General features: G+C 48.6%; 1 protein-coding gene across 10 annotated transcripts in view; it reads left to right on the top strand.

The window, feature by feature from the left end:
* The window catches only part of TENM4 (teneurin transmembrane protein 4), a 1,105,140-nt gene that overhangs the window by 1,030,406 nt on the left and 47,282 nt on the right, over positions 1-27,452 (top strand). For all 10 annotated transcript variants that reach the window (XM_053305915.1, XM_053305917.1, XM_053305913.1 and 7 more), the window contains 5 exons: positions 1,613-1,732; positions 4,148-4,409; positions 11,405-11,672; positions 14,248-14,391; positions 19,054-19,303. In XM_053305915.1, the coding sequence (XP_053161890.1) occupies positions 1,613-1,732; positions 4,148-4,409; positions 11,405-11,672; positions 14,248-14,391; positions 19,054-19,303 (1,044 nt within the window). The remainder of the gene's footprint in view (positions 1-1,612; positions 1,733-4,147; positions 4,410-11,404; positions 11,673-14,247; positions 14,392-19,053; positions 19,304-27,452) is intronic.

Genomic DNA, 27,452 nt, shown 5'->3' with positions numbered 1-27,452 from the left:
CTTACAGTATACACAAGAACATAGGAAGCTGCCATATACTGAGTCAGACCATTGGTCTATCTAGTTCAGGGTTGTCTACACAGACTGGCAGCAGCTTCTCCAAGGTTGCAGGCAGGAATCTCTCTCAGCCCTATCTTGGAGAAGCCAGGGAGGGAACTTGGAATCTTCTGCTCTTCCCAGAGCGGCTCAATCCCCTAAGGATGGAGCATCTTGCAGTGCTCGCATGTAGTCTCCCATTCATATGCAACCAGGGTGGACCCTGCTTAGCTAAGGGGACACGTCATGCTTGCTACGACAAGACCAGCTCTCCTCTCATGTGCACAGATTTGTGCGCAGGTACAGTTAAGAACATAAGAACAGCCCTGCTGGATCAGGCCCAAGGCCCATCTAGTCCAGCATCCTGTTTCACACAGTGGCCCATCAGATGCCACTGGAAGCCTACAGGCAGGAGTTGAGGGCATGCCTCCCTCCTGCTGTTACTCCCCTGCAACTGGTACTCAGAGGCATCGTTTGAGGCTGGAGGTGGCCTATAGCCCTCCGACTAGTAGTCGTTGATAGACCTCTCCTTCATCAAGTTATCCAAACCCCTCTTAAAGCCATCCAGGTTGTTATTGAACGCAGGTACAGCAGTACACTTTCTTTCTGATCTGCATTTCAAGGGAGCCTGTGCCCAGGCTCACTTTTAAAATCAACACAGGTACAAAAACATGTACATATGTACAGATATCTGAATGCAAATACAACATAACTGAGCTCTTCTCAAAATCGATGAGAAGAGCTCGTGGGCGTGCTGTGAGGAAGGCGGATTTTAGCCTACCTTACCTGCAGACAATCTCCACTTAGTCCTTGGGTGGGCGGATTGCCTGCCCAGACAACCAGCAGCTCCCACTTCAGCTTCCAGGGTCGGGGTGCCAGGACATGCCGCTGCATGGCACCCCACCCCCTGGAGCCCCAATAAAGCACACACAATTTAAAAAACAAGGTTAAGGGAGTGCTTATGATTCCAGCTCTCCAAAAGGGGTAACCAGGTAGAGCAGAAGAATTCTAGAGAGCAAGCAGTAACAGAGAGCTCTATTATTATTTCTTGTTTACACAGTCAGACAGGTGTTATTGACTGGTTTGTTTTATCCAGACATCGAGTCCTTCCCAAGGACCTGGGATGGCTGAATTTTATTGTCAATTGTTATAGATATCGTCGCAGAATATAGGCTGTTCCCAATAAAGATGCTTTTTGTAATTGGCTGATGGTGATTTCTGTGACCCCTATGGTGTTGAGGTGCTCTTCAAGGTCTTTTTATTATTATTATTTTCAAGAGACTTGAGGGGGCCCCATCAGCAGCAGCCCCCCTGCCTGGAAGCCTGGGACTTGGGAAGCAGAAACTCTTCTTGGGTTTCCCAGCAACTTCTTCACTTAGTCCCAGCAGCCAACCAGATTGCAACTGGCCAGCAAGCGACAGACGGCGCAGTGGCACTAAAACAAACGATGTTAGAAAGATGTGGCCAAGGGCATGCTCCTGACACAATGGCGGGGGGGGGACATCTCTGTGTTTTAAATGGGAAGACAGGCAGAATCTCCACCCCTCCTAACTTCTGTTTCTTTCCCTCCGCACAGCCACCCTTGTGTGATTCGTGGGCAGGTGATGACATCAGACGGCACCCCCCTTGTTGGCGTGAACATCAGCTTTGTCAACAACCCCCTGTTTGGATACACAATCAGCCGGCAGGATGGCAGGTAGGTAGCCTCTTTCTTGGCACGTGTGCTGGGCTCGCTTCGAAGCAAAGAGGTGGGTGTGAGCAGTAGATTTACTCTCTGCTGCTTCATTGGATGCATACCCAAGAACTCTCAGTGCAGATTCCTGACCTTACCTCTTTAACCATGAGTTGCTACATAGAAAGAAAAAAGGTGGATCATTCCTTCCTGCTTCAGTGCATACTAAGTGCTGATCAAGAAGTTAGCTGATAACTTCTTGATCAAGACTGCTTGTGAGTAACAGTGTGGTTGTGAGCTAGTGACATGGTAGCTGGTTTCCCTAACTGTAACACTAAAATCTGGTGGGGGGCGGGGGGGGCGTTGTATATATGTGTGTACACACATACATACCAAATTTAAATGTTACAGTTATGAGACTGGTTATCCAGTCACTAGCTTAGATCCAGTTTACGTTACTCATAAGCAGGTAAAGGTAAAGTGTGCCATCAAGTCTGTTTCGACTCCTGGCACCTACAGACCCCTGTGGTTGTCTTGGGTAGAATACAGGAGGGATTTACCATTGCCTCCTCCCACGCAGTATGAGATGGTGCCTTTCAGCATCTTCCTCTATCGCTGCTGCCCAATATAGGAGTTTCCCATAGTCTGAGAAACATACCAGCAGGGATTTGAACTGGCAACTTTCTGCTTGTTAGTCAAGCATTTCCCCACTGCACCGCTTAAGGTGGGCCTACTCATAAGCAATCTTACTGAAATTGTATTAATTTCTGTGGAAGTACTCATGAGTAACTTTGTAGGTAAGCCCGACTCATAATTGTAACATTTAAATTTGTGTATACTTATATGTACATACACACACCTCAATGTACACACACAAATACACACACACATATCTCAATGGGGTACCTGAACTGAAGGTTTGTGACATAAGATGTATTTTATAGAATTGTGTTGAAATGTAAGATGTATTTTATAGAATTGTGCTGCTGTATACGTTACTGTTTGTAAGCCTCCCTGAGTCCTATGGGGGTAGGGCGACATATAAACCTAACTAAAAAATAAATAAAAAATAAGAGGGTACACATTTTAAAAGGACCGCTGCCTCATAGCAATGCTAGGATTTTAACATCAGGTCCATTCGATTGCTGCCTCAGTTCACAGAACCGAGCTAGTTCAACTGATTCCTAGAGCAGTTCACAGAAATGAGCTGTACAACGGACTCTTCGTAACAAAAGCAATCTTACCCTGCACCATTGATTAGGGAGGCCCGAAGACCATCCACTACAGATCAATTTCCACAAAAGCCAGGCCATCAGCAGCCACCCCCACCCCCCTCCCCCCACCGGTCAAAGTGTACACCTTGATGCTTTTTGACAGGAAGAGAGTTGGGCCAGCATCCCCGTCAGTTCAACTGGTGAGGTTCTTTTCCTCTGTTTTCCCCTTTGTCACTATCAAGGTATAACTTCAGGGCGAAGGCAGGAGTTGATGAGTGGCTGCATCTCCCACAACACAATGTAGCCTCTGTGCTTTCGCAGCTGCTGAGAGGGCCTGACATGAGATCAATGCTTTCTCTTTTGTGTCAGGTTTCATGGCTGGTCCAAGAGGAAGCTGATTCCCGCCCCCCCCCCCCATACACACACACCACCCCAAGCAGGTTCAGCGAGCTCACCCAAGCTCATTAGAGTTCACTGCTCCCAGCAACGTTGCTTGCTAGGAAGCGAGGCTGTGGTGTTGCTGTAAATAAACTCATGCTTCTTTGCCAGCAATTTGTTGAACGTCTGTATTTTTTAATTTTTAGTATTTAAAGAAAAAACACCCCAGCTCTTCCTGTATTTCCCCCCATTTAGTGTTCAGCCTCTGCCTGAGGCTACTTTCAAGGCTTTGCCAAATGCTAAATGACTGTTTGAAATGCTCTCATCCAGGCTTCAGTGCCTTTTCACTTTGCTGGCAAGCAAGAAGCGAGGCCTTTGAAAGCCAGAAAGCAAGCCAGGCCTGGGCGTTTGAGATCCCTGCTTGAATTGCAGAATAAACACCTCACATGGGGGCAGGGGGGAGAATTAAGATGTTTTGCTTTCGCTTCATGTATAGAAATAAATCTCTCCTGTCTGGCGTACTTGAGTATTAGAGATGACCCCCGGGTCTCATCCTGAATTGGTACAAGACTTTGAATGGGGCAGGGTCTCAAACTACCCTGATTCCCACCCCCAAATTTATCACCATGAAAGGGGCAGCAGAAATTAGAGGGAGATACAGACCGGCACTGATCTAGCTTGCTTCCAACTCTGTAATTACAAATTTGGCAGCACTAAGCAACAGAATTTTAACTCCCTACTTAAAGTTGGGAATATTTTCCCCTCCAAAAAATAACTCCAGTGGACACTTGACATTAATTTGTTCAACCTCTTTCTTTTAAATAACATCCTATGTTTCTGTTGACAGTTTTGACCTTGTCACCAATGGTGGGATCTCCATCATCTTGCACTTTGAGCGGGCGCCTTTCATTACCCAAGAGCATACCCTCTGGCTGCCGTGGGATCGCTTTTTCGTCATGGAAACCATTGTCATGAGGCATGAGGAGAACGACATCCCAAGCTGTGACCTCAGCAACTTTGCCCGGCCCAATCCTGTCGTCTCGCCATCCCCTTTGACAGCATTTGCCAGCTCCTGCTCAGAAAGAGGGCCCATCGTCCCAGAAATCCAGGTATGAACCTGCCGGTGGAAGCAAAAGCAAATCTCTGGATGATGTGTTCTCCCCTGCTCCTCCTTATCACTACTAAGGTATGAGACACTATCAGTCCCAAACAGGGACTAAGACCAAGAAGTGCTGGTCAAAGCCAAGGACTCTGTGGGGCAGGGGTATAGCAAGATTGGAGGTGGCCCTGGGGTAAAATTTGAGGAAGGGCCTGCTCCCTGCCCCTTGTCTTTGCAGTCCCCCCATCACCCGCCCGCCTGCCACCACAGTCACCAACCTGCCTTCATCAGGCCTTTCACTGAGCCCTAACAGGGCTCCCTTAAAGGGTCCAATTTTGGACCTGGGAAGCTCTGTGCTGGCTCGATGACGTTGGAGAGGGCCAGGCTCAAGCACCCAGGACAGGGGGGAGCAGGAGAGGGGTGCCTGGTGGCCCCTGGAAACCCACAGCCCTCAGCACTTCCTTCCCCATCCCCCACATTCAGCGATGACTACGTCACTGAACAATTCAGTAGATTAGGGGCCGCACTACATATTATATGTAGTTCCCTTATTATTTTTGTAATGTAAAGGTGGTTTCAGGTTGGATCGAGTAGGGTTGGACCCCAGGTAGCTCCTGGACAGATTTCCTTTGCTTCTCCCGCTGCAAACACCTTTCTTCCGCTTCCCTTCCATTCCAGACAATGCTGTAGATCTGATTGTCTGGATGAGTGAGGGTATGGTCCCCTCCTATTCTGCATCGACATTCTCTGGAAGTGTGGGGATTTTGATTTTAAAATCTCTTTTTCTGTTGATGTAATTTTTTGCACAAGGTGCCCTTTTGCAACTTGTTCTGCTGCCATTTTGTGACTGGCTCTGCCTCCCCAAGCTCCCTTTTGGTGCTGTTAGGACCCAAGGCTCTGCAGGGGGAAAGTAGCTCCCGGAAGCCCTAAATCTGCCTGGAGTAGAGGACTAAGAAGCCCTGGAGAAGGAGACCCATTTAACCTCATCTTTGCTAATCATTTGTTCACTCAAAATCACCTCCCCAAGTTGTTTCTCCCCAGTGGAGAAAAAAGCAACAGGAATGCTATATCTTTTCCCCAGCAGATGGGAAAGTAACTGGGAAGCATTTTGAGTAGACAAATAGCTGGCAAGAAAAAAGATTAAGCACTCTCCTCCTCCTCCTCCTCCTCACCCTCACCCTCCTCACTCCATTCCTCTACTCATCCTGAAACCACCCACAGTTGATTTGCATTTTTTAAAAAAATACCATTGGGGGAAACAAGCATAGAACATGCCAGAGAACAATTTGTTATGGAGCGGCTAGCCAATAAAATTGGTTGTGATTGTTGCCATTATGTCCTCACCCATGCACTACCAAAGTTTAAGCTATAGCTTGGAGTTCTTTCTAGAACAGGAACAGGCGATCTTGATTCTCCAGCTGTTGCTGAACTACAACTCCCACAAGTAACTGTGACTGGGGATGACGAGAGTTGTAGTTGAACAACCTGGATGTTGTTGTTGGGAGTCGTAGTCTAACAACCTGGAGAACCAAAGTGGCCTACCCCTGTTCTAGAAGGATTGCAAGCTGGAGGGCGAGCAGACAGGCAGCAGGAACAGGATTAGGCAGGAGACGATCTAGGCAGAAAGCAGGGCTGGAGGAGTGGGAGAGCCAGCAGGAGGAAGCAGCCGCATTCTCTGTTGCTCAAGCAAGGTACATGTGGCCTCTCTCCCCTTTTATACACAAGACTTTGCCTTTCCCTCAAGCACAAAGGCTTCTCTCCCTCTGGGCTTCAGCTGATTTACATAAGTATTTGCATACTTTTCATATTTAAAGCTTGCTGCCCACACTGCCATTATTTGTTTCTGCTCATATCTGATAGACTGACAGAAAAAGCTAGTTAACAACAGTCGCCAGCAGAGAAAATCTGCAATTGTCTCTGCTGGAGAAAAAGCCCTTCGCTCCCAGAGCTCTGTTATTTACAATGCAATAGCCGAGAAACAAGGAAAAGAAAAGGACTCAGATCTATCACCCGAGGCCTTGAAGCATGCAGGAAAAACAAAGCAGGGGAAAGGAATCCAGAAAAGGTGGTCTCTTGGTCCCCTTTTTCTCCCTCTGATTCTTGCTCAGCTGCCACTGCCTAAGAGTAGAAAGGGGGCAAGATTTAAAACTGGCTTTCAGGTGGGCTATGGGGTGGAGACTGCCTTGGTCAGCCTGATAGATGATCTCCAATTGGGAATTGACAGAGGGAGTGTGAGTCTGTTGATCCTTTTAGATCTCTTGGTGGCTTTCGATACTATTGACCATGGTAACCTTCTGGAGCGTCTGAGGGGGTTGGGGGTGGGAGGCACTGCTTTGCAGTGGTTCCGCTCATACCTCACGGGCAGATTCCAGATGGTGTCTCTTGGAGACTGTTCTTCAAAATCTGAACTTTTGTATGGTGTCCCTCAGGGCTCCAAATTGTCTCTGATGTTGTTTAACATCTACATGAAACCGCTGAGAGAGATCAATCAGAGGATTTGGTGCAGGGTGTTATCAATATGCTGATGACACCTAAATCTATTTCTTCATGTCAGCATTATCAGGAGAAGGCATAACCTCCCTAAATGCCTGCCTGGAGGCAGTAATGGGCTGGATGAGGGATAACAAACTGAGGCTGAATACAGATAAGACAGAGGTTTTTATTGTGTGGGGTTGAGACTTGGGAGACTATTTTAATCTGCCTGTTCTGGATGGGGTCACGCTTCCCCAGAAGGAACAGGTATGCAGTCTGGGGGTGCTTCTGGATCCGAACCTCTCCCTGGTCTCCCAGGTTGAGGCAGTGGCCAGAGGTGCTTTTTATCAGCTTTGGATGATACACCAGCTGCATCCGTTTCTTGAGATGAACGACCTCAAAACAGTGGTACATCTGCTGGTAACCTCTAGGCTGGATTACTGCAATGTGCTCTATGTGGGGCTGCCTTTGTACGAAGTCCGGAAACTGCAGTTGGTTCAGAACGCGGCAGCCAGGTTGGTCTCTGGGTCATCTAGGAGATACCATATTACTCCTGTCTTGAAGGAATTGCACTAGCCCCCAATACGTTTCTGGGCAAAATACAAGGTGCTTTTCATTACCTATAAAGCCCTAAACAGCTTAGGCCCTGGGTATTTAAGATAATGTCTTCTTCACCATGAGCCCCACTGCCTGCTAAGATCATCTGGAGAGGTTCGCCTGCAGCTGCCGCCAACTCATCTGGTGGCTACTCGGGATCGGGCCTTCTCCGTTGCAGCCCCTGGACTTAGGAATGCGCTCCCTGTTGAAATAAGAGCCTCCCCATCTCTGGCAACTTTTTAAACGGCGCTGAAGACACATTTATTCACCCAGGCTTTTAATTAAATTTATAGTTTTAAATAATTTTAATACTGGGTTTTAAATGTTTTTAATCTTTTAAATGATTTTAATTTGTTAATTGATTTAATGTTTTAAATGATTTTAATTGTAAACCGCCCAGAGACACAAGTTCTGGGCGGTATAGAAATATTTTAAATAAATAAATAAATTTTAAATAGATGGAGCTTGAAATGCAAATTTCCCTTGCTCAAAATGGCTGGCCCTGAGTTTTTCAGGTGTTCATGTCGAACACTCAAAAAATTCCTCAAGTGTTTGGCAGGGACAGTTGAGAAACCCAATGAATTTTCAGGACAAGATAGGAGGAGTCCACATATCAGTGATGTCCTTTTATTGCATTTGTCTTCCATCAGCAATGGGATGAATGCTGATGTCCAGAGTTCCTCATTCTTCTGGGCCTCTAGGAGTGGTATCTACAAAACAGAGGGGAAGGGGTCTCCAGGTTACTTGTTTCCGCCTTGTCATGTTGTACCCTCTCTCTGGGCTTTGGGGGCCCCTGGAGAGTCCTTCTTGACCTTGCCTTACCTCCCCAGGTCTAGGATCTTGGAACACCACAGGGGCCCAGCACATTTTCTTGGGTCTTGCAAGAGTCACTCACTGTCCATCTTTCTGTTCCCAAATCTCTTGAGAGACAACTTAGGCTTTCCATCAGTGCCACCCAAGTCCTCTCTCTCTCTCTCTCTCTCTCTCTCTCTCTCTCTCTCTCTCTCTCTCTCTCTCTCTCTCTCCCTTGCACCCCAAGTACCACTGCTGCCTACGTAGCTGGTGGGTCGCCCTGCCCTCCTTTCCCCCCTGCCTTAGCAAGCCACTTAGCCCCAGCACTGATCTGCCCTTAAAAAAAAAGCCCAAATGCTATGCCAAGCACAGTTGAATTCTACACTCTGAAGAGATTATACCGATTTAAAAATGTTTAAGTTAGGAACATAGGAAGCTGCCATATACTGAGTCAGACCGTTGGTCTGTCTAGCTCATTATTATCTTCACAGACTGGCAGTGGCTTCTCCAAGGTTGCAGACAGGAATCTCTCTCCGCCCTATCTTGGAGATGCTGCCAGGAAGGGAACTTGAAACCTTCTGCTCTTCACAGAGCGGCTCCATCCCCTGAGGGGAATATCTTCCACTGCTCACACTTCTAGTCTCCCATTCATATGCAAGCAGGGTGGACCCTGCTTAGCTAAGGGGACAGGTCATGCTTGTTACCACCAGACCAGCTCTCCTCCATTGTTGTTTCAAAGTTCACATTCTGTTGGTCATGAAGGCGGGCAAGGATCTCTTTCAAAGCTACAGTAACAGGGCAAATGAAACTGTCTTCTGCTGAAGCAAACGTTAGTCTATCTAGCTCAGGATTGTCTGCAGTGACTGGCAGCAGCTGTCCAAGGTTTCAGGCAGGACTCTTTCCCAATCCCTTCCCGAAAATGCCAGGGATTGCACCTGGGACCTTCCACATTCAAAGCAGATGCTCTACCCCTGAGCAAAAGCCCATCTGCCTCAGTGAGCTGTTATGGCCCCTAGTGATGAGATCTAGAACCCTGTTTTGTTTTGTTTAACTAGCTGAACCCGCACAGACCATCTGTGCGGTAGTTTACTTACTTTTAGGGGTTTAGTTGGGAGAATTCAATTGGTTAGTTGTTTCTTCTACATCCCCCCCCACCACGTCCTTCCCCAGTCTCTCTTCCTGCCCTCCCTCCCTCCCTCCGCCTCCTGCCCCAGTCTCGCTTCTTGCCCCCTCTCCCCATTCCCCTCCCAACCCAGCCTCAAACGGGCACTGGGACTTGGCCCCACTGCCCCTTCTCCTCCCGACCTGGACCGCCCGCCCGCCTCCCCAAGCAGGCCACCGCCAGCCGCACGCTTCCCTAAGCGGCCAGCCGCCTTGCCGCCAGCTTCCCCAAACGGCCCACCGCCCCCCCGAGTGGTGCCGACTGCTGGTGCCCAGCCAATCCGACGCCTCCGTAGCTCAGCCAATCAGCTGAGTGCCGGGACCCACTCCCCACACATCAGGCACTTCTACGAGGATTAAATATATAGATGCAAACCAGGATTCCCAAGTGGCTTAATTCTGTGCCCAGTAACAAATTCCTCACTTGCCTGGCACAACTGCAGGAGTCTTTCAGAGAGCCATGACGGTTAAAACAGTATAAAACATCCTCTCTCTTTTTTAGTATCGATGCACCCCGTGAGTCCAGACTTGCCGCCATTTTGATGTTTTCCCCTCATTCCTTCACTGTTCTTTACCAAATCCTTCCCAAAGCCTTTCATCGCATTTGTTCATCGCTGTTTTCTCTCATGATTGACCTTCCCTGTGAAACAGCAGTCAGTCAATAAAGACGGACCACAGTGGAGAGAAGTAATAATTTCCTAACACGGTATTGGACACGACGTTGCCAAGAACGCTTCCTCTGTAGTTATTTTTGCCTGCTTCTTTCCCATGTGAACTCGCTGTGAAGACAGATTGCATTAAAGGACGACTCCCCTTTCCCCCCACGCCGCTCAGCTTGTAACGGGCCGTGTCGGAGCCCAGCATGCCCTTTGTAAAATACTTTTTCTTTTTTAAATAATTCCGGGCTTCCCCCCCCCCCCCGCTTCTGTCGTTTTTCACCCGCATACATGTTGAGCTATGTAAATGGGAAAGGCGGCATTAGGGAAAGTAAATATGTATGAGAGCAAGGAAATGGGGCCTTAACTTCCCTGATCTATCAGTTTGTCAAGAGATGCTGAGGCTTGTGGCTTGTAAATTATTCCACTGGGGAAGTGTGTGGGTCTCCAGTAATTGCTCAAAGCAGCCCCTTCTATTCTTTTATAATTAAAATTGACTCGGGGACAGATCACAACCATCTCTTTTGAAGCATGTTTTAAAAGGAGTGCTGTCATCCAGCTAAAGAAATCTTAGCCAATTGGATATACATTTTAGTCGACCAGTCAGTCGAGCCCTTTCATTTGCATCGTTATTTATTGCTTATCATCTCAAATCTGCATCAATTTGCATATGAGCAGGAACAGTTCTGGAGCAACATGCATATTCTGGTTGTGCCTGAGTGATGTGCACGTGTGTCTCTGGAGTGCAATCTTCGAAGGGGGCATTCCTTGTTCTCTCGCACACAAGAGCGAAGGCCCCTTTCAAGGCGGCATTTGCTGCCTGAAGTTAACCACTTTTTGGTGTCTGGTTCCCAGTGAATTGGAAGCACTTCTTGGGTTGATTGTGAGTCACCACAGCGTGGCTCCGCGCCTCGGCAACTCGTGAGTAGACCCCCGACCGGGAGGCAACAGCAAGCCTGCCGGCCTCGGGGATCTCCCCAGAATGTCCTGCACACTCGTGGGCACCTGGGACTCCCGGGGAGCCAAGTGGACCCCGATCCCCGCCACCCCTAATGACTCCATGACGGAGCCGGTAGTTGTGTGGACAGCTGATCCAACCACCCAGGGTGGGCTTGCTGCTCGTGTGCAGGGGGGGCGGGTAATCCTCTCTCTCCACCAAACCCTATTAGGCTCTACACACTGATCATGTGTAGAGCCTCAGTGAGAGGCCTGGGAGCGATGATCTCAGGTCCTAAATGGTTCCCAACATCTAGACCCCCTACAACTCCCACCATTCCTGACTATTGGCCACTGTGGCTGATTTTTAGTTGTGTTTGGATTTTTCTAGGCCTTGCAAGAAGAGATCAAAATTTCAGGCAGTAAAATCAAGCTGAGCTACCTGAGCAGTCGGACGTCTGGCTACAAATCGGTCCTGAGGATCAGCTTGACCCATCCCACCATCCCCTTCAACCTCATGAAAGTCCACCTCATGGTTGCTGTCGAGGGACGCCTCTTCCGGAAGTGGTTTGCTGCAGCCCCAGATCTCTCCTATTACTTCATATGGGACAAAACCGATGTCTACAGCCAGAAGGTGTACGGGTTATCTGAAGCCTTTGGTAAGAGGTTGCATGTGTGCCTAGAAGCGACAATGCCTTAGTTTAATTGGGCGATGAAGCGATATGCCAGGAGTGTGCCCCTGATAACTGGGCAAAGGGGCACCTTTTAAAAGTGAAAAAATGATTCTCTTTATTGAGCAAGGGGAGAGCAACTGGCCCTATCCATACCTAGCACAGCATCCCTCCAGTGGCTATTGCTGGTGTCTATCTTATGTTTCTTTTTAGATTGCGATTGTTAGTAGTGTGTCAGGATATTCATTCATTCATTCATTCATTCATTGGATTTCTATACCGTCCTTCCAAAAATGGCTCAGGGAGGTTTACAAAGAGAAATTAAATTAAATTAAATTAAATTAAATTAAATTAGATGGCTCCCTGTCCCCAAAGGGCTCACAATCTAAAAAGAAATGTAAGATAGACACCAGCAACAGTAACTAGAGGTACTGTGCTGGGGCTGGATAGGGCCAGTTACTCTCCCCCTGCTAAATAAAGAGAATCACCACGTTAAAAGGTGCCTCTTTGCCAAGTTAGCAGGGGTTCATGCAAACCATCATGGCAGGTGCGTCTCGGCACATCCCCCTTCTAATCATGTGGGCTAGGGAAGTATCATCCGAAGTGGTCCACAATTGTCCTAAAAATCTATGTTAACCACTCCGAGTAAGCTTCACCAGCAGTGTTCCCTCTAAGGCAGGCCTGCTCAACTTAGGCCGCCCAGCTGTTTTTGGACTGTAACTCCCATAATCCCCAACCGCAGTGGTCAATAGCCCGAGATTATGGGAGTTGTAGGCCAACATCTGCAGGTGGGCCAAAGTTGAGCAGCCCTGCTCTAAGGTGTGTGCATGAACATGCACACTCAAGGTTGTTGTTCTTTATGTCCGCTCAGTTAATTTTAGATCCCACTCAGGGTGAACCAGGAATGCCCTGGTATGTGCGCGCACACTGCCTTGATGCTGCCGCCTAGGACAAAACTCATTCCACACAGAGATGGGGCGGGGGGGAATTAGAGGTAACACTGTTCACCAGTGGGGTGTGCAATCATGTCGGGATGTGAATACATGGCACTTTAATGTTTCTTCGTGTCCATTTACATGAGATGGTGGAACAGTGGGTCTTGTACAGTGATGGACTCTCCATCTCTCATCACTGGAAATTTTCAAACAGAGGCAGGGTGGTCACCTCTCAGGGATGCCTTAGCAGCTTCCTGCACTGAGCAGAGGGCTGGACTGGATGACCTCCAAGGACCCTTCATACTCCAAAATCCTATGCCTCCTAGGGATGTGCAAACAGGTCCGACCATTCGGGGTTGAACCGAACCATCCCCTGTTTGGTTCGACCCCTGACCAAACACCCCCGACTGTTTGGGGGGGTTTGCAGAACCGAACTGGCCTGGTCCGTAATGCCTCCATGTTTGTGCATAAGAGGCAAGGTCATCTCCGCCCCTCCCCCCCGGAAGTTGGAACTCATAGATTAAACTTTTGAAGACTTGGGGTAACCGGCATCCCTGCAGCTCACACTACCAATGCATTTTAATGCCATTTCCTTCCACCTTGGCAATATGCTGGGTAAAGATGGTGGGTAGGACAATGCCGACGGATCCTGTGCCCGCCTCCCACACGGTCACTTTCCCCTCCTCCTCCTCCATTGCTTTTAACTCACACATCACCAAGCGTCATGATCAGAAAACATGACCAAAGATCACAGTAACGAAAGCTGGGCAAGACACTTGTCCCACCCAGTTACAGGTTGTGAAAACAGCCCTTATATGTCCTCCTGCACAGAGCAGTGGATGAAACGAGGAAGGTGTGTTCCCCCCCACCCCCCGAACTGGACCTGCCCTTCTGGTGTTCCAAACAAACTTCAGCCTCTGATAAACTGACCATTATCCTGCTTGCTGCTTGCCCAGTAACCCTGAAAAGGCTGTGGGGTTTGAACAGCAGCACTGTTTCTGAGTTTCTGCTTTTTGAGGAAATGACTTGACTAGCAAGCCAGGGGTTGCCGGTTCGAATCCCCGCTGGTATGTTTCCCAGACTATGGGAAACACCCATATCGGGCTGCAGCAATATAAGAAGATGCTGAAAGGCATCATCTCATACTGGCAGGAGGTGGCAATGGTAAACCCCTCCTGTATTCTACCTAAGACAACCACAGGGCTCTGTGGTGGCCAGGAGTCAACACTGACTCGATGACACACTTTACCATTACCCGATTCAGTGGTCTCCCCTGGCCAGCAAAGTTGCATAAAGGCACAAAATGCAAACCAGGGAGAGACCTTGAGCGTTCCAACATGTCTAATAAACATGTCCCTGATCCAGCAATTTTTAAATAATTAGCACATTTGTTCAACAGCTACTAGCTGACCTTTTTCGCAGTGTGCAGTAGCCTTTCAAGAGGAAGACTCTGTATGAACGTGATGGTGTTTTAAATAAGAATGGGTTCTAGCCTGCAGAAGTGCCCTTCTGCCCACCCAGGTGCCCAATTATAAGTCTCTATTATATGCTGAGTGTGCATTTCGAGAATAATTAAGCTATGGGTCTCTTCCCCCCATCCACTCTCCCTTTTCCTGTCTCGCTCCCAGTTTCGGTGGGCTACGAATACGAATCGTGTCCTGACTTGATCCTGTGGGAGAAGAGGACGGCAGTGCTTCAAGGTTACGAAATTGACTCTTCCAAACTCGGAGGGTGGTCTTTGGACAAGCACCACGCCCTCAACATCCAGAGCGGTAAGTTGGCTTTTACCTCCACCCCCACCTTCAGTGGCAATTATGAAAATAGCACAAGGCTGATAAGGCTGCACAATGTGCAGTTGCTTTTTCACCATTAATAATTCAACTAAAATGGGAGGGAAACACACACATGCACACACACACACCCACGTATATTGCTAACAAATTATTTATTGTAACCTACATAGTGTGCCAACTCCTTTGCGTGCATGGATGAAGCTGGAGAAAAATCAGCCCCTGCAAATCCATCACAAGGATTTCTTTTCGACAGAGCTTGTTCTTAGCTCTGCCATCATCAAAGGAGGAGTGAACTCCTCTCTTCCCAGATCAAGGGGAAAATGCAGGTGCATACACAAATAGGTGGGCAGCTTAGCTTTGATCTTGAGCTGTGGCTAGCGATAGAACACCACTTACGTATTACAATAGTGCGCCAAATCAGCTTGTTGTGACTTCTCCAGAGCAGCCCCATCCCCAAAGGGGAATACCCTACTGCACTCGAGATACAGAATAGTGGCCACATGCCAGTCCTTACATGGCACAGAAATGGGTAGAGAGTGAGAGCGGCAGGGATATGACCGGAGATGACTCACATTTGTTTCTCGGATGGTGGGTGTATGCCTGACTATTAGCCGTGTAGTGATCAGCCTCCCCTCCCTCTAAAGAGTTAACAGGGAGTGAACCCTTGCCTCGACTGACAGGCTGGTGAACACCAGGGCAGCCAATCAGTACACCAGGTGGGTGGGACCTAGAGAGCGGTTGCTGGGAATTCTGGGAACAAGAAAGGTGGTCTCTGTTGGAGAGAAACGGGTACAAAAAGGCTTAGTGAGGGGCAATGGAGTGTTTCTCTCTCATCGTTGAAACTAGCATGGAGGTTTCTCTCATGTAGCGGTGGCTGGGCAGGAGGGGCAGTGTCCCTCCTAACAAAAACAAATAAGCTAATAACGGATCAGACCTACCAGCAGCCAGGGAAATCTTCAGAGCAGGGAGCTTCTTCCAGCTACTCCTCCCTTGCCTGTAACTTCTTGTTTTGGTCTTACTGGCTGAAACAGCTGCTGATCAAGCTGCTCTAGCCAATCTGATTCCTAGCGGGCTCCTCCTGGCACTGACTCCCAGGAAGAACTAAAATAATGGGTTAAAAATACACTTCTTGGTTTCTTCGGGGAGTATATTTTAAATACATTTCCCCCTTCTTCTTGGGGGCAGTGCCAGGAGGAGCCCCATAGGAATCAGACTGGCTGGAGCAGCTTAAGTAGCAGCTGTTCCAGCCAGTAAGACCACAAGAGGAAGTTGCAGACAGGGAAGGAGGGGCTGGAGGAAGCTCCCTGCTCTGGGGGATTCCCTGGCTGCTGCTAAGTCTGATCTTTTACTAGCTTGTTGTTTGTTTGGTGGGAGGAGCGAGGGATGCAATCCCTGCTTTCTCCCTTCTGTCCTTCTTTCTGCCTTTTGCCCTTGCATTCTGCTTTCTCCCTGCTTCTTGCCCTGGCTTTTTTGCTTTCTGCCTTCTTCCCCCACCTCACAAAACTTTTCTGTTTTTTACTTTTGCCCCTGCTTTTCTTCTTTTTTCTTTCTAGCTTTCTGTTTTCCTCAGTGCTGGCAGGCTTGGGTAAATACCCAAGCCTGCTGGCATGGAAAGAGGTAGGGGGGTAGGCTTCTGCCTCTGTGACCAGGTTCTCCCCTGCCCCCACCCCTGCTCCAATCCCCACCAACCACTACTCCTCTCATGGAATAACTCTGTAGATCCTTGAAAGAAAGGATTGCAGGGAGCTTGATTCTCATCAGGAATCAGGTGAGTTCAAGGGAAAGGGAATTCAGCATAGGTAACAGTTTGTATAGTCAGACTGTTTGTTAGGAACTAATATTTTAAGCCAGCGTGGTGTAGTGGCTAGAGTGCTGGACTAGGACTGGGGAGACCAGAGTTCAAATCCCCATTCAGCCATGAGACTTGCTGGGTGACTCTGGGCCAGTCATGTATCTCTCAGCCAAACCTACCTCACAGGGTTGTTGTGAGAAGAAACCTAAGTATGTAGTACACCGCTCTGGGCTCCTTGGAGGAAAAGCGAGATATAAATGTTTGTTGTTGTTGTTGTTATTTCTTTGTATGTGTGTGCTTTTGCATATTCCTGATACTGTTCTATTATTGTTTACCTGTAACATAATTAAAATAAGAAACACTAGCCTACGCCTACCCTACTTAGGGTGTTGCAAGGACTCTATAAACAGGTTGCCTAGGACAACCTATTTTTGTAACCTACTAAGTATTTTTGAGTGTATTTAAAACTTAAATACCTCAGACAGAAGCAATCTCTAGTAATTGAATAAAACTGGGTGTTGGGGTTTTTTGTTATTTTCTTTTTACAAGCCTCTCAGAGTCGGTTTTTAACCCAAGAAAAAAGAGAGGGTGGAAAGGGGATTTACCTGGTGCCAAAGCATCCTCAAGTGCTCAGCAGCTATCAGTTTTCTCATTACATGTAAGCCTAAACGTGGAAGGTTTTTGTATTCATCCAATCGCAAAATAAAGAGAGTTTTCCCTGGGATTCCACCCCGAACCCAGGGAGGTTCAAGCTCTGTCGATAAGAGGGGTGGTGGCGGCAGCATTTTAATTCTACCGGAAATATAGATTCGTTTTAGGAGACACCTTGCCAGGCAGCTCACCAGGGATGATTCAGAATCCCCACCCCACTTCACGTCAGCTGCTCTGAGACAAAGGCTTTAATCCGCTACAAGCCATTATAGCTAAATGGAATTTCCATTTTGAGAAGCAGGATATTTTTTTCTTATTATCAAGTTTCCATTTTTTAAAGAAAATTGAGAGTGGCTGACACTTTGCGCAAAGATTCTGCTGTGTTGTGTAAACACTACTGACGCTGTTGTGCTGCAGCAAAATTCTGCTCTGGTGTAAAGTTGCACAAACACAGGATGCCCATGATCTCCAATGGGCCTCCTGTTGCCCAACTGCATTTGCAGAACTTTAAGCCCGAGTGGCACTGCACTGGAGCACATGATCGTCAACAGTGCTTACGCCAATGCAACACACAGGAGAAGCTGCCACCCACATTCCTTTGCACAGAATGTCAGTCAGTAACACAAACATGTTGTGGACTAAGTGCACAATGGGGAGGGAAAGGAGTGGTGGAGGGAGGAAACGGGAGGAAAGGAAACATGCCATTAATCAAAGTTAATGTAGTGTTTTGTGTTGCACGGCCTGTCCGTGGGTCCCACAGGAAAAGCCTACTGAAAGGTAACCTGTGCTATGTGGCATGGGCATATGTTACCAAGATAGGTGTTTGGTGTCCTCCGGGAGGCAGCTTTTAAATGCTATCTCTCCATAGTTGGAGTGTAGATTGATCTACAAGATGATGCAGGGGATATTTGGTCCTTCCAAGCTTGCAAGATAAGGCACTTGAGAGTCAAAGCTGCACACAGAAGGCATTTACACAGAAGTCCTGGGTCATGTTCTGTACAACTGGCACATACTTTAGGAGCAGGGACATGAAATATAGGGTAAGGCAGGACTGAAGCACCAAATTAATGCAGGTCTGAACATTATTATTATTATTATTATTATTATTAACATTTTATATCCCGTTCTTCCTCCAAGGAGCCCAGAGCGGTGTACTACATACTTCAGTTTTCTCCTCACAACAACCCTGTGAAGTAGGTTAGGCTGAGAGAGAAGTGACTGGCCCAGAGTCACCCAGAAAGTATTTGGCTGAATGGGGATTTGAACTCAGGTCTCCCCAGTCCTAGTCTGGCACTCTAACCACTACACCACGCTGGCTCCTTTGAAGCAGAAGGCGCCACTGGTGGGCACACCTCCCCACCCCATCAAATGGTCCAGGCTGCTTGTAGGGTGTTCACATCCCACCCACCGTGGCACGTCCCCTGAATTTTTCTTGAGGAGTCAGAAGCAGAATACTTTGCATTACCATTTGAAGTAGTCCTGGAACAGCAGAATGAACCATTATCTGCTGTTCCAGGGCTACTTCAATTGGTAATGCAGTCATTTTCTGCTTGTGAACATCACAGGAGCCTCTGGTTGGTTGCTGATAGACAGTGGTGCAGGTCTCCAAGAGAGCTGGTCTTGTGGTAGCCTGCATGAATTGCCCCTTTTGCTAAGCAGGGTCCGGCCTGGTTTGCATTTTAATGGGAGACTACGTGTGTGTGCTGTAAGATATTCCCCTTTGGGGATGGGGCTGCTCTGGGAAGAGCATCAGCATGAACTTTGGATCCAACCCAGCAAAACAGTTTGTAGAACAATCTCAAAGGCCTTTTGACCACAAAAAATGCAATTATAAGTGCAATGCAAAATTGTGTCTCAGCTCTTCGGGCACACCAGAAATTCAGCTTGTAGTATGATCACTCCCCACTTGTTCATTGGCTTCTGCACCATGAGGGTCTCCAGCCATGCAGGCAAAAACAGAGCACATTCTGTTCAAATGAGCTTCTGTGACTCCTGCCCCACAAACCGCCCCATAGAAAGAGAGGGTTGCCTCATGTACGCATAGATAGATCACCTCTTGCCAGCACTGGAACTTCACACATCTGTAGCAAAGTAGTCGGGCATATTGTGACGTTGTGGGTCATGTTGACCGCAGCCTCCAACCCACAGACACTAGAACTAGACCCACTTTATTTTTTTCCCCCTTTGTTGCTCACCAGGTATCTTGCACAAAGGAAACGGAGAGAACCAGTTCATCTCTCAGCAGCCCCCTGTCATAGGGAGCATCATGGGGAACGGGCGCCGGCGGAGCATCTCCTGCCCAAGCTGCAATGGCCTCGCAGATGGCAACAAGCTCCTGGCTCCCGTAGCCCTGACCTGTGGCTCAGACGGCAGCCTGTACATTGGAGACTTCAACTACATCCGAAGAATCTTCCCTTCCGGAAACGTCACCAACGTCTTGGAGCTAAGGTATGCCAGGCTGCCCAGAGGGCTTAGTTCTGATAGCCAACACTGTGTGCCAATGGACTGGATTGGGCCATACCCCTCCCTCCAGCCAGCCAGCCCGCCCGCCTCCTTCCACATACACTGAACACAGCTGCCTCCTGTTGACTGTGCGCACAGAGGTGCATGATGTTCAAACAGAACCCATGTATGAAAAATCCAGTGCATGTAGGCCCAAATTATATGCCCCATTTCCCCAATAAAATCCATTAATTGACCACACATTCCAGGCCTCCACAAATTGGATTGTACATTGGCCATATTAGGACTACAGCTGAACTTCAGGTTCTCATGTGAGACTGGCTAGACACCTTGAAGGACTGTCTTACTTTATCTTTTGCATGGTTGCTGCTATTTTAGAATGGTGGGATTCGTCCCATCGGGGATTATGTGATAATATAGTGTTACTAAGAGCAGTGTTCCCTATAACAGAGATTCCCTGGGGTTGTTGACTACAACTCCCATAGTCCCTGCCAAATGCCATTGCAGCTGGGGATGCTGGGAGTTGTAATCAACACCATCTGTTAATACAGGGAACATTGCTAAGGAGGGCTTGGGGAGAAAAAAATGTTAGCACAAGGAGCCCTGATGCTGTCACCAATGGTAAGAGGAGAGCTGGTCTTGTGGTGGCAAGCATGACTGCTGCCTGAAGAGAGTCTTCTGTTCCTTAAAAGCACCGCTTACCCAGTTAATGTGGTTGCTGCTGATTATCTAAATTAGGCCAGATTAGGGAAGAGGCTGTAACTTGGTGGTAGGACACAGAAGGGCCCAGGTTGAGGAAAGCTGGTCTTGTGGTAGCAAGCATGACTTGTCCCCTTAGCTAAGCAGGGTCCGCCCTGGTTGCATATGAATGGGAGACTAGAAGAGTGAGCACTGGAAGAGATTCCCCTCAGGGGATGGAGCCACTCTGGGAAGAGTGTCTAGGTTCCAAGTTCCCTCCCTGGCAGCATCTCCAAGATAGGGCTGAGAGAGATTCCTGCCTGCAACCTTGGAGAAGCCGCTGCCAGTCTGTGAAGACAATACTGAGCTAGATGGACCTATGGTCTGACTCAGTATATGGCAGCTTCCTATGTTCCTAACTTCCATGTCCCCCTTCCAATAACTTGGCCCAGTAGTGGCCGGTCTGGTGCCACCAGGGGGCGGCGGTGGCAAGAGGCACCTTTAAGCACGATTTAGAAGATGCTTACCTCCACTGCAGCAGCACCGGCAAGCTGCTCCAAGCTGCAGCGCACTCACCTGGCTTCCGCAGAGCCAATCCCTGCTGGTGGCTGGGTGAGTGGCAGAGCCGATCTCCCACCCCCGGTATCGCCCGCACCAGCCACTACTGACTTGGCCCCTGCGAGAGGCTGCTGAAATGCCCCTCATTTTCACTGGTCACAAATGGGATGGTGAAAACATGGGGGCAGTTTTGGAAGTCGGAAGTGGGCAGGCGCATTCTTGTTTCCCTCCATGAGCCAAATTGGGAGGAAGTATAATCCAGTCTGGCCCAGTTGGACATGCCCAAATCGGAAGGTATGAGCAAAACAGCACCAAGCAAAGAACAGGCAGGACAAATTCTGCAGCATGGGTGCAGAATAAATGACATGGAACTACAGCAGGGAGGAGGCTTGGCTTAACATGCTAAACCTCCCCTTCTCAGTGCATCTGCTGGGAATACAGAAAATTAACAAGCAGCCCCCAGGAAAGACCTTATCTTGGAAGAATAAGAGGACTAATGACAATATGTAGAGGATATTCCGGACATTAGAGGGTCATTCGTAACTAGGACAGGGAGTTAACTGTGATTTATATGTCTAGAGTCTTCCTGAAGATGCCCTCTTCCCAACTATCCCACCAAGTCCCTGCTGAATAGGGGCAAGGTGGAAGGAATTGAAGACATCTACTTTGTAGGAAAATGGCTCAACTCAACTTGCATTATACTTTTTTTCTTTCCAATGCAAAAATAACACAACTTGCATCTATATACCAACAAATATGCTGTATTTATCTGAATCCAAGTTCCTAGACTTGTTTTCCTGGTTCTTTGAAACTAGAAATTGGGCAGTCGTCTTAGATTCAGAGTCCTCTCCCTTTTGGGAAAATACAGGTGAAACCTTTTTTAGCTTTTCTTTAAATGGGCTCATTTTAAATTCAGAGTTGTCTTTGATTCGGGCAAATTTGGAATTGACCGTATTCTGCAGCCAGGAATCCACAATGGCCATGTGCTTGTTTCCACAGCTTCCTATGCTGTTTCCACAGCTTCCTATGCTGGTATCCTATGTGCCGATGGTGCTTTACAGTAGCGGTGTGCACAAATCAGTTTGCCTGGTTCAATTCAAGTCCAGATCAAATTTGAACCGGACCGGGCATGTTCAGTTTTGCACACCCCCAACCGCCCCCTGCACCAGGTTCGGGTTATATTTGAGCCGGTCCGGGGTTCGAAATGTTAAAAAAAATTAAACTCACCACTGGGCCCGGAGTCATTCTGCCACCTCCAGGGGTGCAGCTGCGGGAGGGGGCATATCTGCAGCTTCCCCCTCCCCTGCCGGCCTCCCTTCTGGTCTTTTCTGGGCCTATTTGGCCCATTTTCGGGCCTTTCTGGCCCTCTCTTGGCTCGCAGCAGCCATTTTGAAGGTGGCCGTGCCTGCGCAGGGGCTATTTGCATGCCCAGGCCTTAGTCTTCAGTTCAGCTGGGAATGAGGGGTTAAGCTGGGTGTAGAAGTTAGAAAAGGATTAGAGTTACACACAGCCAAAACTCCTGGCACTGAACTGAAAGCTGCTGTTGGCCATGATGCAAATGGAGGCTTCACTCTACCCTTGTATCTTTATGATGTAATGCGTTACGGCATGATATTGGCCATTGGAGTGATGCCTTTGTTGAGATGAATACCAGAAGTGTGTATCGGGTCTCCATTGAGTTTAGCATCCCTTTGAAGGTAAAAGCTTCATGGAAGAGATTGATCATGTATGTGTTCTGGGAAGAGATTCCAAGCGTTAGGAACAGCGAGGGAGAGCGGGCAGAGTTTTTAAAGAGAGCTGGAGACCATGGGGTAGCTGCCAATGGCAGAACTGGAGGAGCAAAGACAGTGTGCAGAGAAGTGGTAAATAAGGGCAGAGAAGTTGAACTCCCAGGGAGCTTTGAAGGCAAAGGAGTTTGTGCTCCATGCGGAAGGGGGTGGGAAACTACTGTGAGGATTTGAGGAGGAGCTTTCTGCAATCAAACTAGAGGAAAGGGACCTGCTGCCTTAAGAGATTCTTCTGTTCCTTAAAAGCACCGCTTGCCCAGTTAATGTGGTTGCTGCTGATTATCTAAATTAGGCCAGATTAGGGAAGAGGCTGTAACTTGGTGGTAGGACACAGAAGGGCCCAGGTTGAGGAAAGCTGGTCTTGTGGTAGCAAGCATGACTTGTCCCCTTAGTTAAGCAGGATCCGCCCTGGTTGCATATGAATGGGAGACTAGAAGAGTGAGCACTGGAAGAGATTCCCCTGTGGGGATGGAGCCACTCTGGGAAGAGCAGAAGGGTCCAAGTTCCCTCCCTGGCTTCTCCAAGATAGGGCTAAGAGAGATTCCTGCCTGCCACCTTGGAGAAGCCTCTGCCAGTCTGTGAAGACAGTACTGAGCTAGATAGAACAATGGTCTGACTCAGTATATGGCAGCTTCCTATGTTCCTATGTTGCTTCCCAGCCCTACCAGGAGGTGCCAGGGGTTGAACTCCTCGGACCTGCTGCATGCGAACGTGCTCTTCCACTGAGCTACGGCCTCCTCCCTGATCTGGTCTAATAAAACAATTGGGTATGGACCCATAGTTCAGTGGTAAAGCATCTGCTTTGCATGCAGAAGATCCCAGGTTCATAGCTTGGCAGCATCTCCAGCTATGGCTTGGAACATAAGAACAGTCCTGCTGGATCAGGCCCAAGGAGGCCCATCTAGTCCAGCATCCTATTTCACACAGTAGCCCACCAGATGCCGCTTGAACCCAGAGGCAGGAGTTGAGGGCATGCCCTCTTTCTTGCTGTTACTCCCCTGAAACTGGTACTCAGAGGCCTGAAGGACTCCTGCCTGAAATCTTGAAGAGCGCCTGCCGCTCAGTATAGAAAATACTGAGCTAGATGGACCAATGGTTTGACTTGGTATGAGGCAGCTTCATTTGTTCTGCCTTGGTGTCCCCATTAAAAGGTTAGCTGGGCTGCAGGAGATCTCTTCCGGAGAGCAGATGCTACTCTGAGTAGACAACCTTGGCCTACGTGAACCATTGGTCTGCCCGAGATCAGTGCAACCTCCAATCTTGTCCTAGATGCTGAAAAGCGCATCCTTCATCCTGCCTGCCAAGACACAATAAACTCACTCCACTATGGGAGAAGTTTAAGCCATTGCTGCTTCTTTTATGCTTAACTTCCAAGGATCAAGAGACGATAAAAGGCATGCTGGCTGGCCGCCTGGCTGACCTTGGCTAACAGCCATCTAGGGGAACGGTTGCCTTTCAGCCGCGAACGGTTTTTATCTGTACCTTTTCAAAGCAGCGTTCCCTTGGAGATGAATGCTGTTCACTGTGGTTTCTTTATTGGAAAATTGGGTGGGTCTGGGTCCCAGAGGGGAAGTGGCAGCTGTAAAACCGGGTCTTGAAAAGACGGCAGCAAGGGGAAGTTTGTAACTTTTGCTCTGGAATCCTGAAAGCAGCCTAAACATCGGTGCATCTCTCTCCCGTGTCCAGTTTGTGAGTCTCACGCCGTAAAACATAAACTGGCGCTGCTACTCACAACACCAAGTTGCTACATTGCCTTTCTATAAAATGAAAAGAGATACGCTGACCTGTGGTGCAGACTGTGTGTGTGTGTAATAAAAAATTAATGTTCACTTTTGAGGCCAGTTCATACAAGTCCTCTTTACGGGGCCGGCCTCTTTCTCCCTGTTCTCCCCCTTTCAGCCTGGGGTTCATTTTGTGCAAAGCAAGCAGATTTTCTGAATCACTGGAGCACAACTTGTTTGAGCTGTATGGATGTATATAGCTGCCTTAGTAGAAGGCATGGCTTATAATTTATTTATTTCTATTTATTTATTACATTTATATCCCGCTTTTCCTCCAAGGGACTCAGAGCGGTGTACATGCTTATGTTTATTCTCACAACATCCTTGTGAGGTAGGTTAGGCTGAGAGATACATAGCAATAGCAATAGCACTTACATTTATATACCGCTCTATAGCTGGAAGCTCTCTAAGCGGTTTACAATGATTTAGCATATTGCCCCCCAACATTCTGGGTACTCAGCATTCTGGGATACATACAGCATTCTGGGATACATGACCAGCCCAGAGTCACCCAGTAAGTTTCATTAGTGAATGGGGATTCGAACTCGGGCCTTCCCGGTCCTAGTCCAACACTCTAACCACTATGCTATGCTGGAACACTAGGTCATCTTGCCTTGGATTGCCTACCTGCGATTCCCGAAGGACTCGGGTTCAACTAGACGAGATACGACATTGGGCGATCTGATCACAGATCTCCCACTGTTTTTAAAAAATAGCAATTCAGGGGATGGGGCCATAGATTTCCATGCAGAGGATCCCTGGTTCAATCTCCGGCATCACCCAGCAGGGCTGGGAAAGACTCTAGCCTGAAACCTTGGAGAGCCACTGCCAGTCAGTGTAGGTGATACTGAGCTCGACAGACCAATGGTCTGACTCAGTATAAGGCAGCTTCCTATGCTCCTAATTACCAGCAGGCCATGGATTGTGTTTTTACAAATCCCATTGTGCTGGTGGTGGAGAAGAAGCTAACCCTTTGGGGTTAGAGGAGGAGAGGCTAACCCTCCGTGGCGACTAGTAAGGTGGCTATAGGCCACTTCCAGCCTCGCAGGCAAGATGTCTCTGAATCCCAGTTGCAGGGGAGCAACAGCAAGAGAGGGGGCCCTCTGCCCTGCCTGTGGGCTCCCCAGAGGCATCTGGTGGGCCACTGTGCGAAACAGGATGCTGGACTAGATGGGCGGCCTTGGGCCTGATCCAGCAGGGCTGTTCTTGTGGTTATGTTCTTTTTCCCTGCACTGTTGTCCAAGTTTAAAAGGGAGACACCAAAGCTGCTTCTTGCCCAAGAGGGCAAATAGCAGCTTTGTGAGACGTTCAATTAAGAAAATGATACAAGGGGAGTAGAGTAAGACTCCAACCTGCAGTCCTGATCAGAATTGTGTCTCCGCCTGCCCCCACCCCCCAGGCACGGCTGCAAACCAGTTTGTTAAAATGTATGTGTGTGTGTGTGTGCACACGCACACACATGGGATATATAATCATACATCATCTAGTTACACCCACCCACAGAGATCTCTTCCTCTCTGTACTGGCTGAGATCCGTGTTAACTGGAGAAGTTAAGGGTCTAACCTGGCGCTGTCTTGTGGAGAGCTGGTCTTGTGGTAGCAAGCATGACTTGTTCCCTTAGCTAAGCAGGGTCTGCCCTGGTTGCATAATAATGGGAGACTAGAAGTGTGAGCACTGGAAGAGATTCCCCTCAGGGGATGGAGCTGCCCTGGGAAGAGGAGAAGGTTCCCAGTTCCCTTCTTGGCAGCATCTCCAAGATAGGGCTGGGAGAGATTCCTGCCTGCAACCTTGGAGAAGCCGCTGCCAGGCTGTGTAGACAATACTGAGCTAGATAGACCAAGGGTCTGACTCTGTATATGACAGCTTCCTATGTTCCTATGTTCATGGAAAGGCTTGCACTTTGCCACTGAGCTATGGGGCCCTTCTTTTGAGGCTCTTTCAGGCTAACATATCTGTCTCTGCAAAATGATATTCAGTCCTCTTGGAGCTAATCTTGCCAGCAATTGGAATGGATACCCCAACCACTTGCCAGGCAGGAAGCCGGAAAATGGCATTATACCTTTAACCCGTGGTCAAAAAGGTGAATCAGTTATACTTGAGACATGCTTCAGAAGAGTGAGCTCTTATTCTATGAGGAGTCTAGGAAGGACCTTGTGTGTTCCGCCTCTATGTTCTTTTCCCTCAAGACATGGAAGGAACAGGTTCTGGGCTAAGCATCTGCGGGCATAAAGCATGCCTATAATAGTATGACAGAATTTGGTGGGGGTCTTTTTGACCCCTAGTGCCAGAAGTGCATAGTTCTTCCAGTTAACCTGGAACCAACCCCAATATCCGCATTAGTAAAAAGGGTACTTTTAGACCATATTACCGAGGGGTGTGTGGATGAAATGCCACAGGGCACTTAACCTCATTAAGATTGATCAAGTAATAGCCAGGCCCATAGCCAGCTGGTGGCATGGTGTGTCCCTGCCACACCAAAGCATTCTCTCCCCCCCACCCCCAGCCTCGCTGACTGTTTTCACTGAACATTTTATAACCTGCCTCACCTGACTTCTGCAATCCCTCCCCCCAAATTTAGAGGCTGGTTACAGGCCTGGTAGTAGCAAGCATGAATTCTCCCCTTTGCTAAGCAAGGTCTGCCCTGGCGGGTGGGTGGGTGGACTGACTGCCCCAATTGCTACAGGCTCGCAAGATGAGCACCACAGGGGTGGACTACATGGGAGCAGCACTGCCTGCTGTAAGATCTCCCCCTTAGGGGGTGGGGCCATAAGCTCAGTGGTAGACCATCTGCTTGCATGCAGAAGGTCCCAGGTTCGCTTCCTGGTGTCTCCAGGTAGGGCTGGGAGAGACTCTTGCTCGAAATCCTGGAGAGCTGCTGCCAGTCAGTTAAGTGTAGACAATAGTGAGCTAGATGGGCTTGGTATAAGGCAGCTTCCTATGTTCCTATTAGGGATGTGCATGGAACCGGGCGGGGTGGTCCGAAGGCGGCGGGGTGGGTTGCACTTTAAGGGCGGGGGAGGGTGCACTTACCCTTCCCTCCACTTTTCCCTAACCGGAGCTCTGTTTTTCAAGGCTTCTTCAGGGCAGTAGCATACCTCCCTGCCGCCCCATCCCCTCCTTGCCCGGAAGTACCAGGCGGACACTTCTGGGTACTTCCGGGCAAAGAGGGGATGGGGCAGTAGGGAGATATGCTGCCACCCCGAAGGAGCCTTGAAAAATGGAGCGCCGGTGGAGATAAAGTGGAGGGGGCGGTAAGTGCACCCTCCCCTGCCCTTAAAGTGCGACGCCCACCCCGCCTTCGAACCGGACAAACAGCCAGTTGCTCGAAT

Source organism: Hemicordylus capensis, chromosome 3 (assembly GCF_027244095.1).
Source record: "Hemicordylus capensis ecotype Gifberg chromosome 3, rHemCap1.1.pri, whole genome shotgun sequence".
Classification (NCBI taxonomy): Eukaryota; Metazoa; Chordata; class Lepidosauria; order Squamata; family Cordylidae; genus Hemicordylus; species Hemicordylus capensis.
This window is presented reverse-complemented; position numbering and strand designations above follow the sequence as displayed.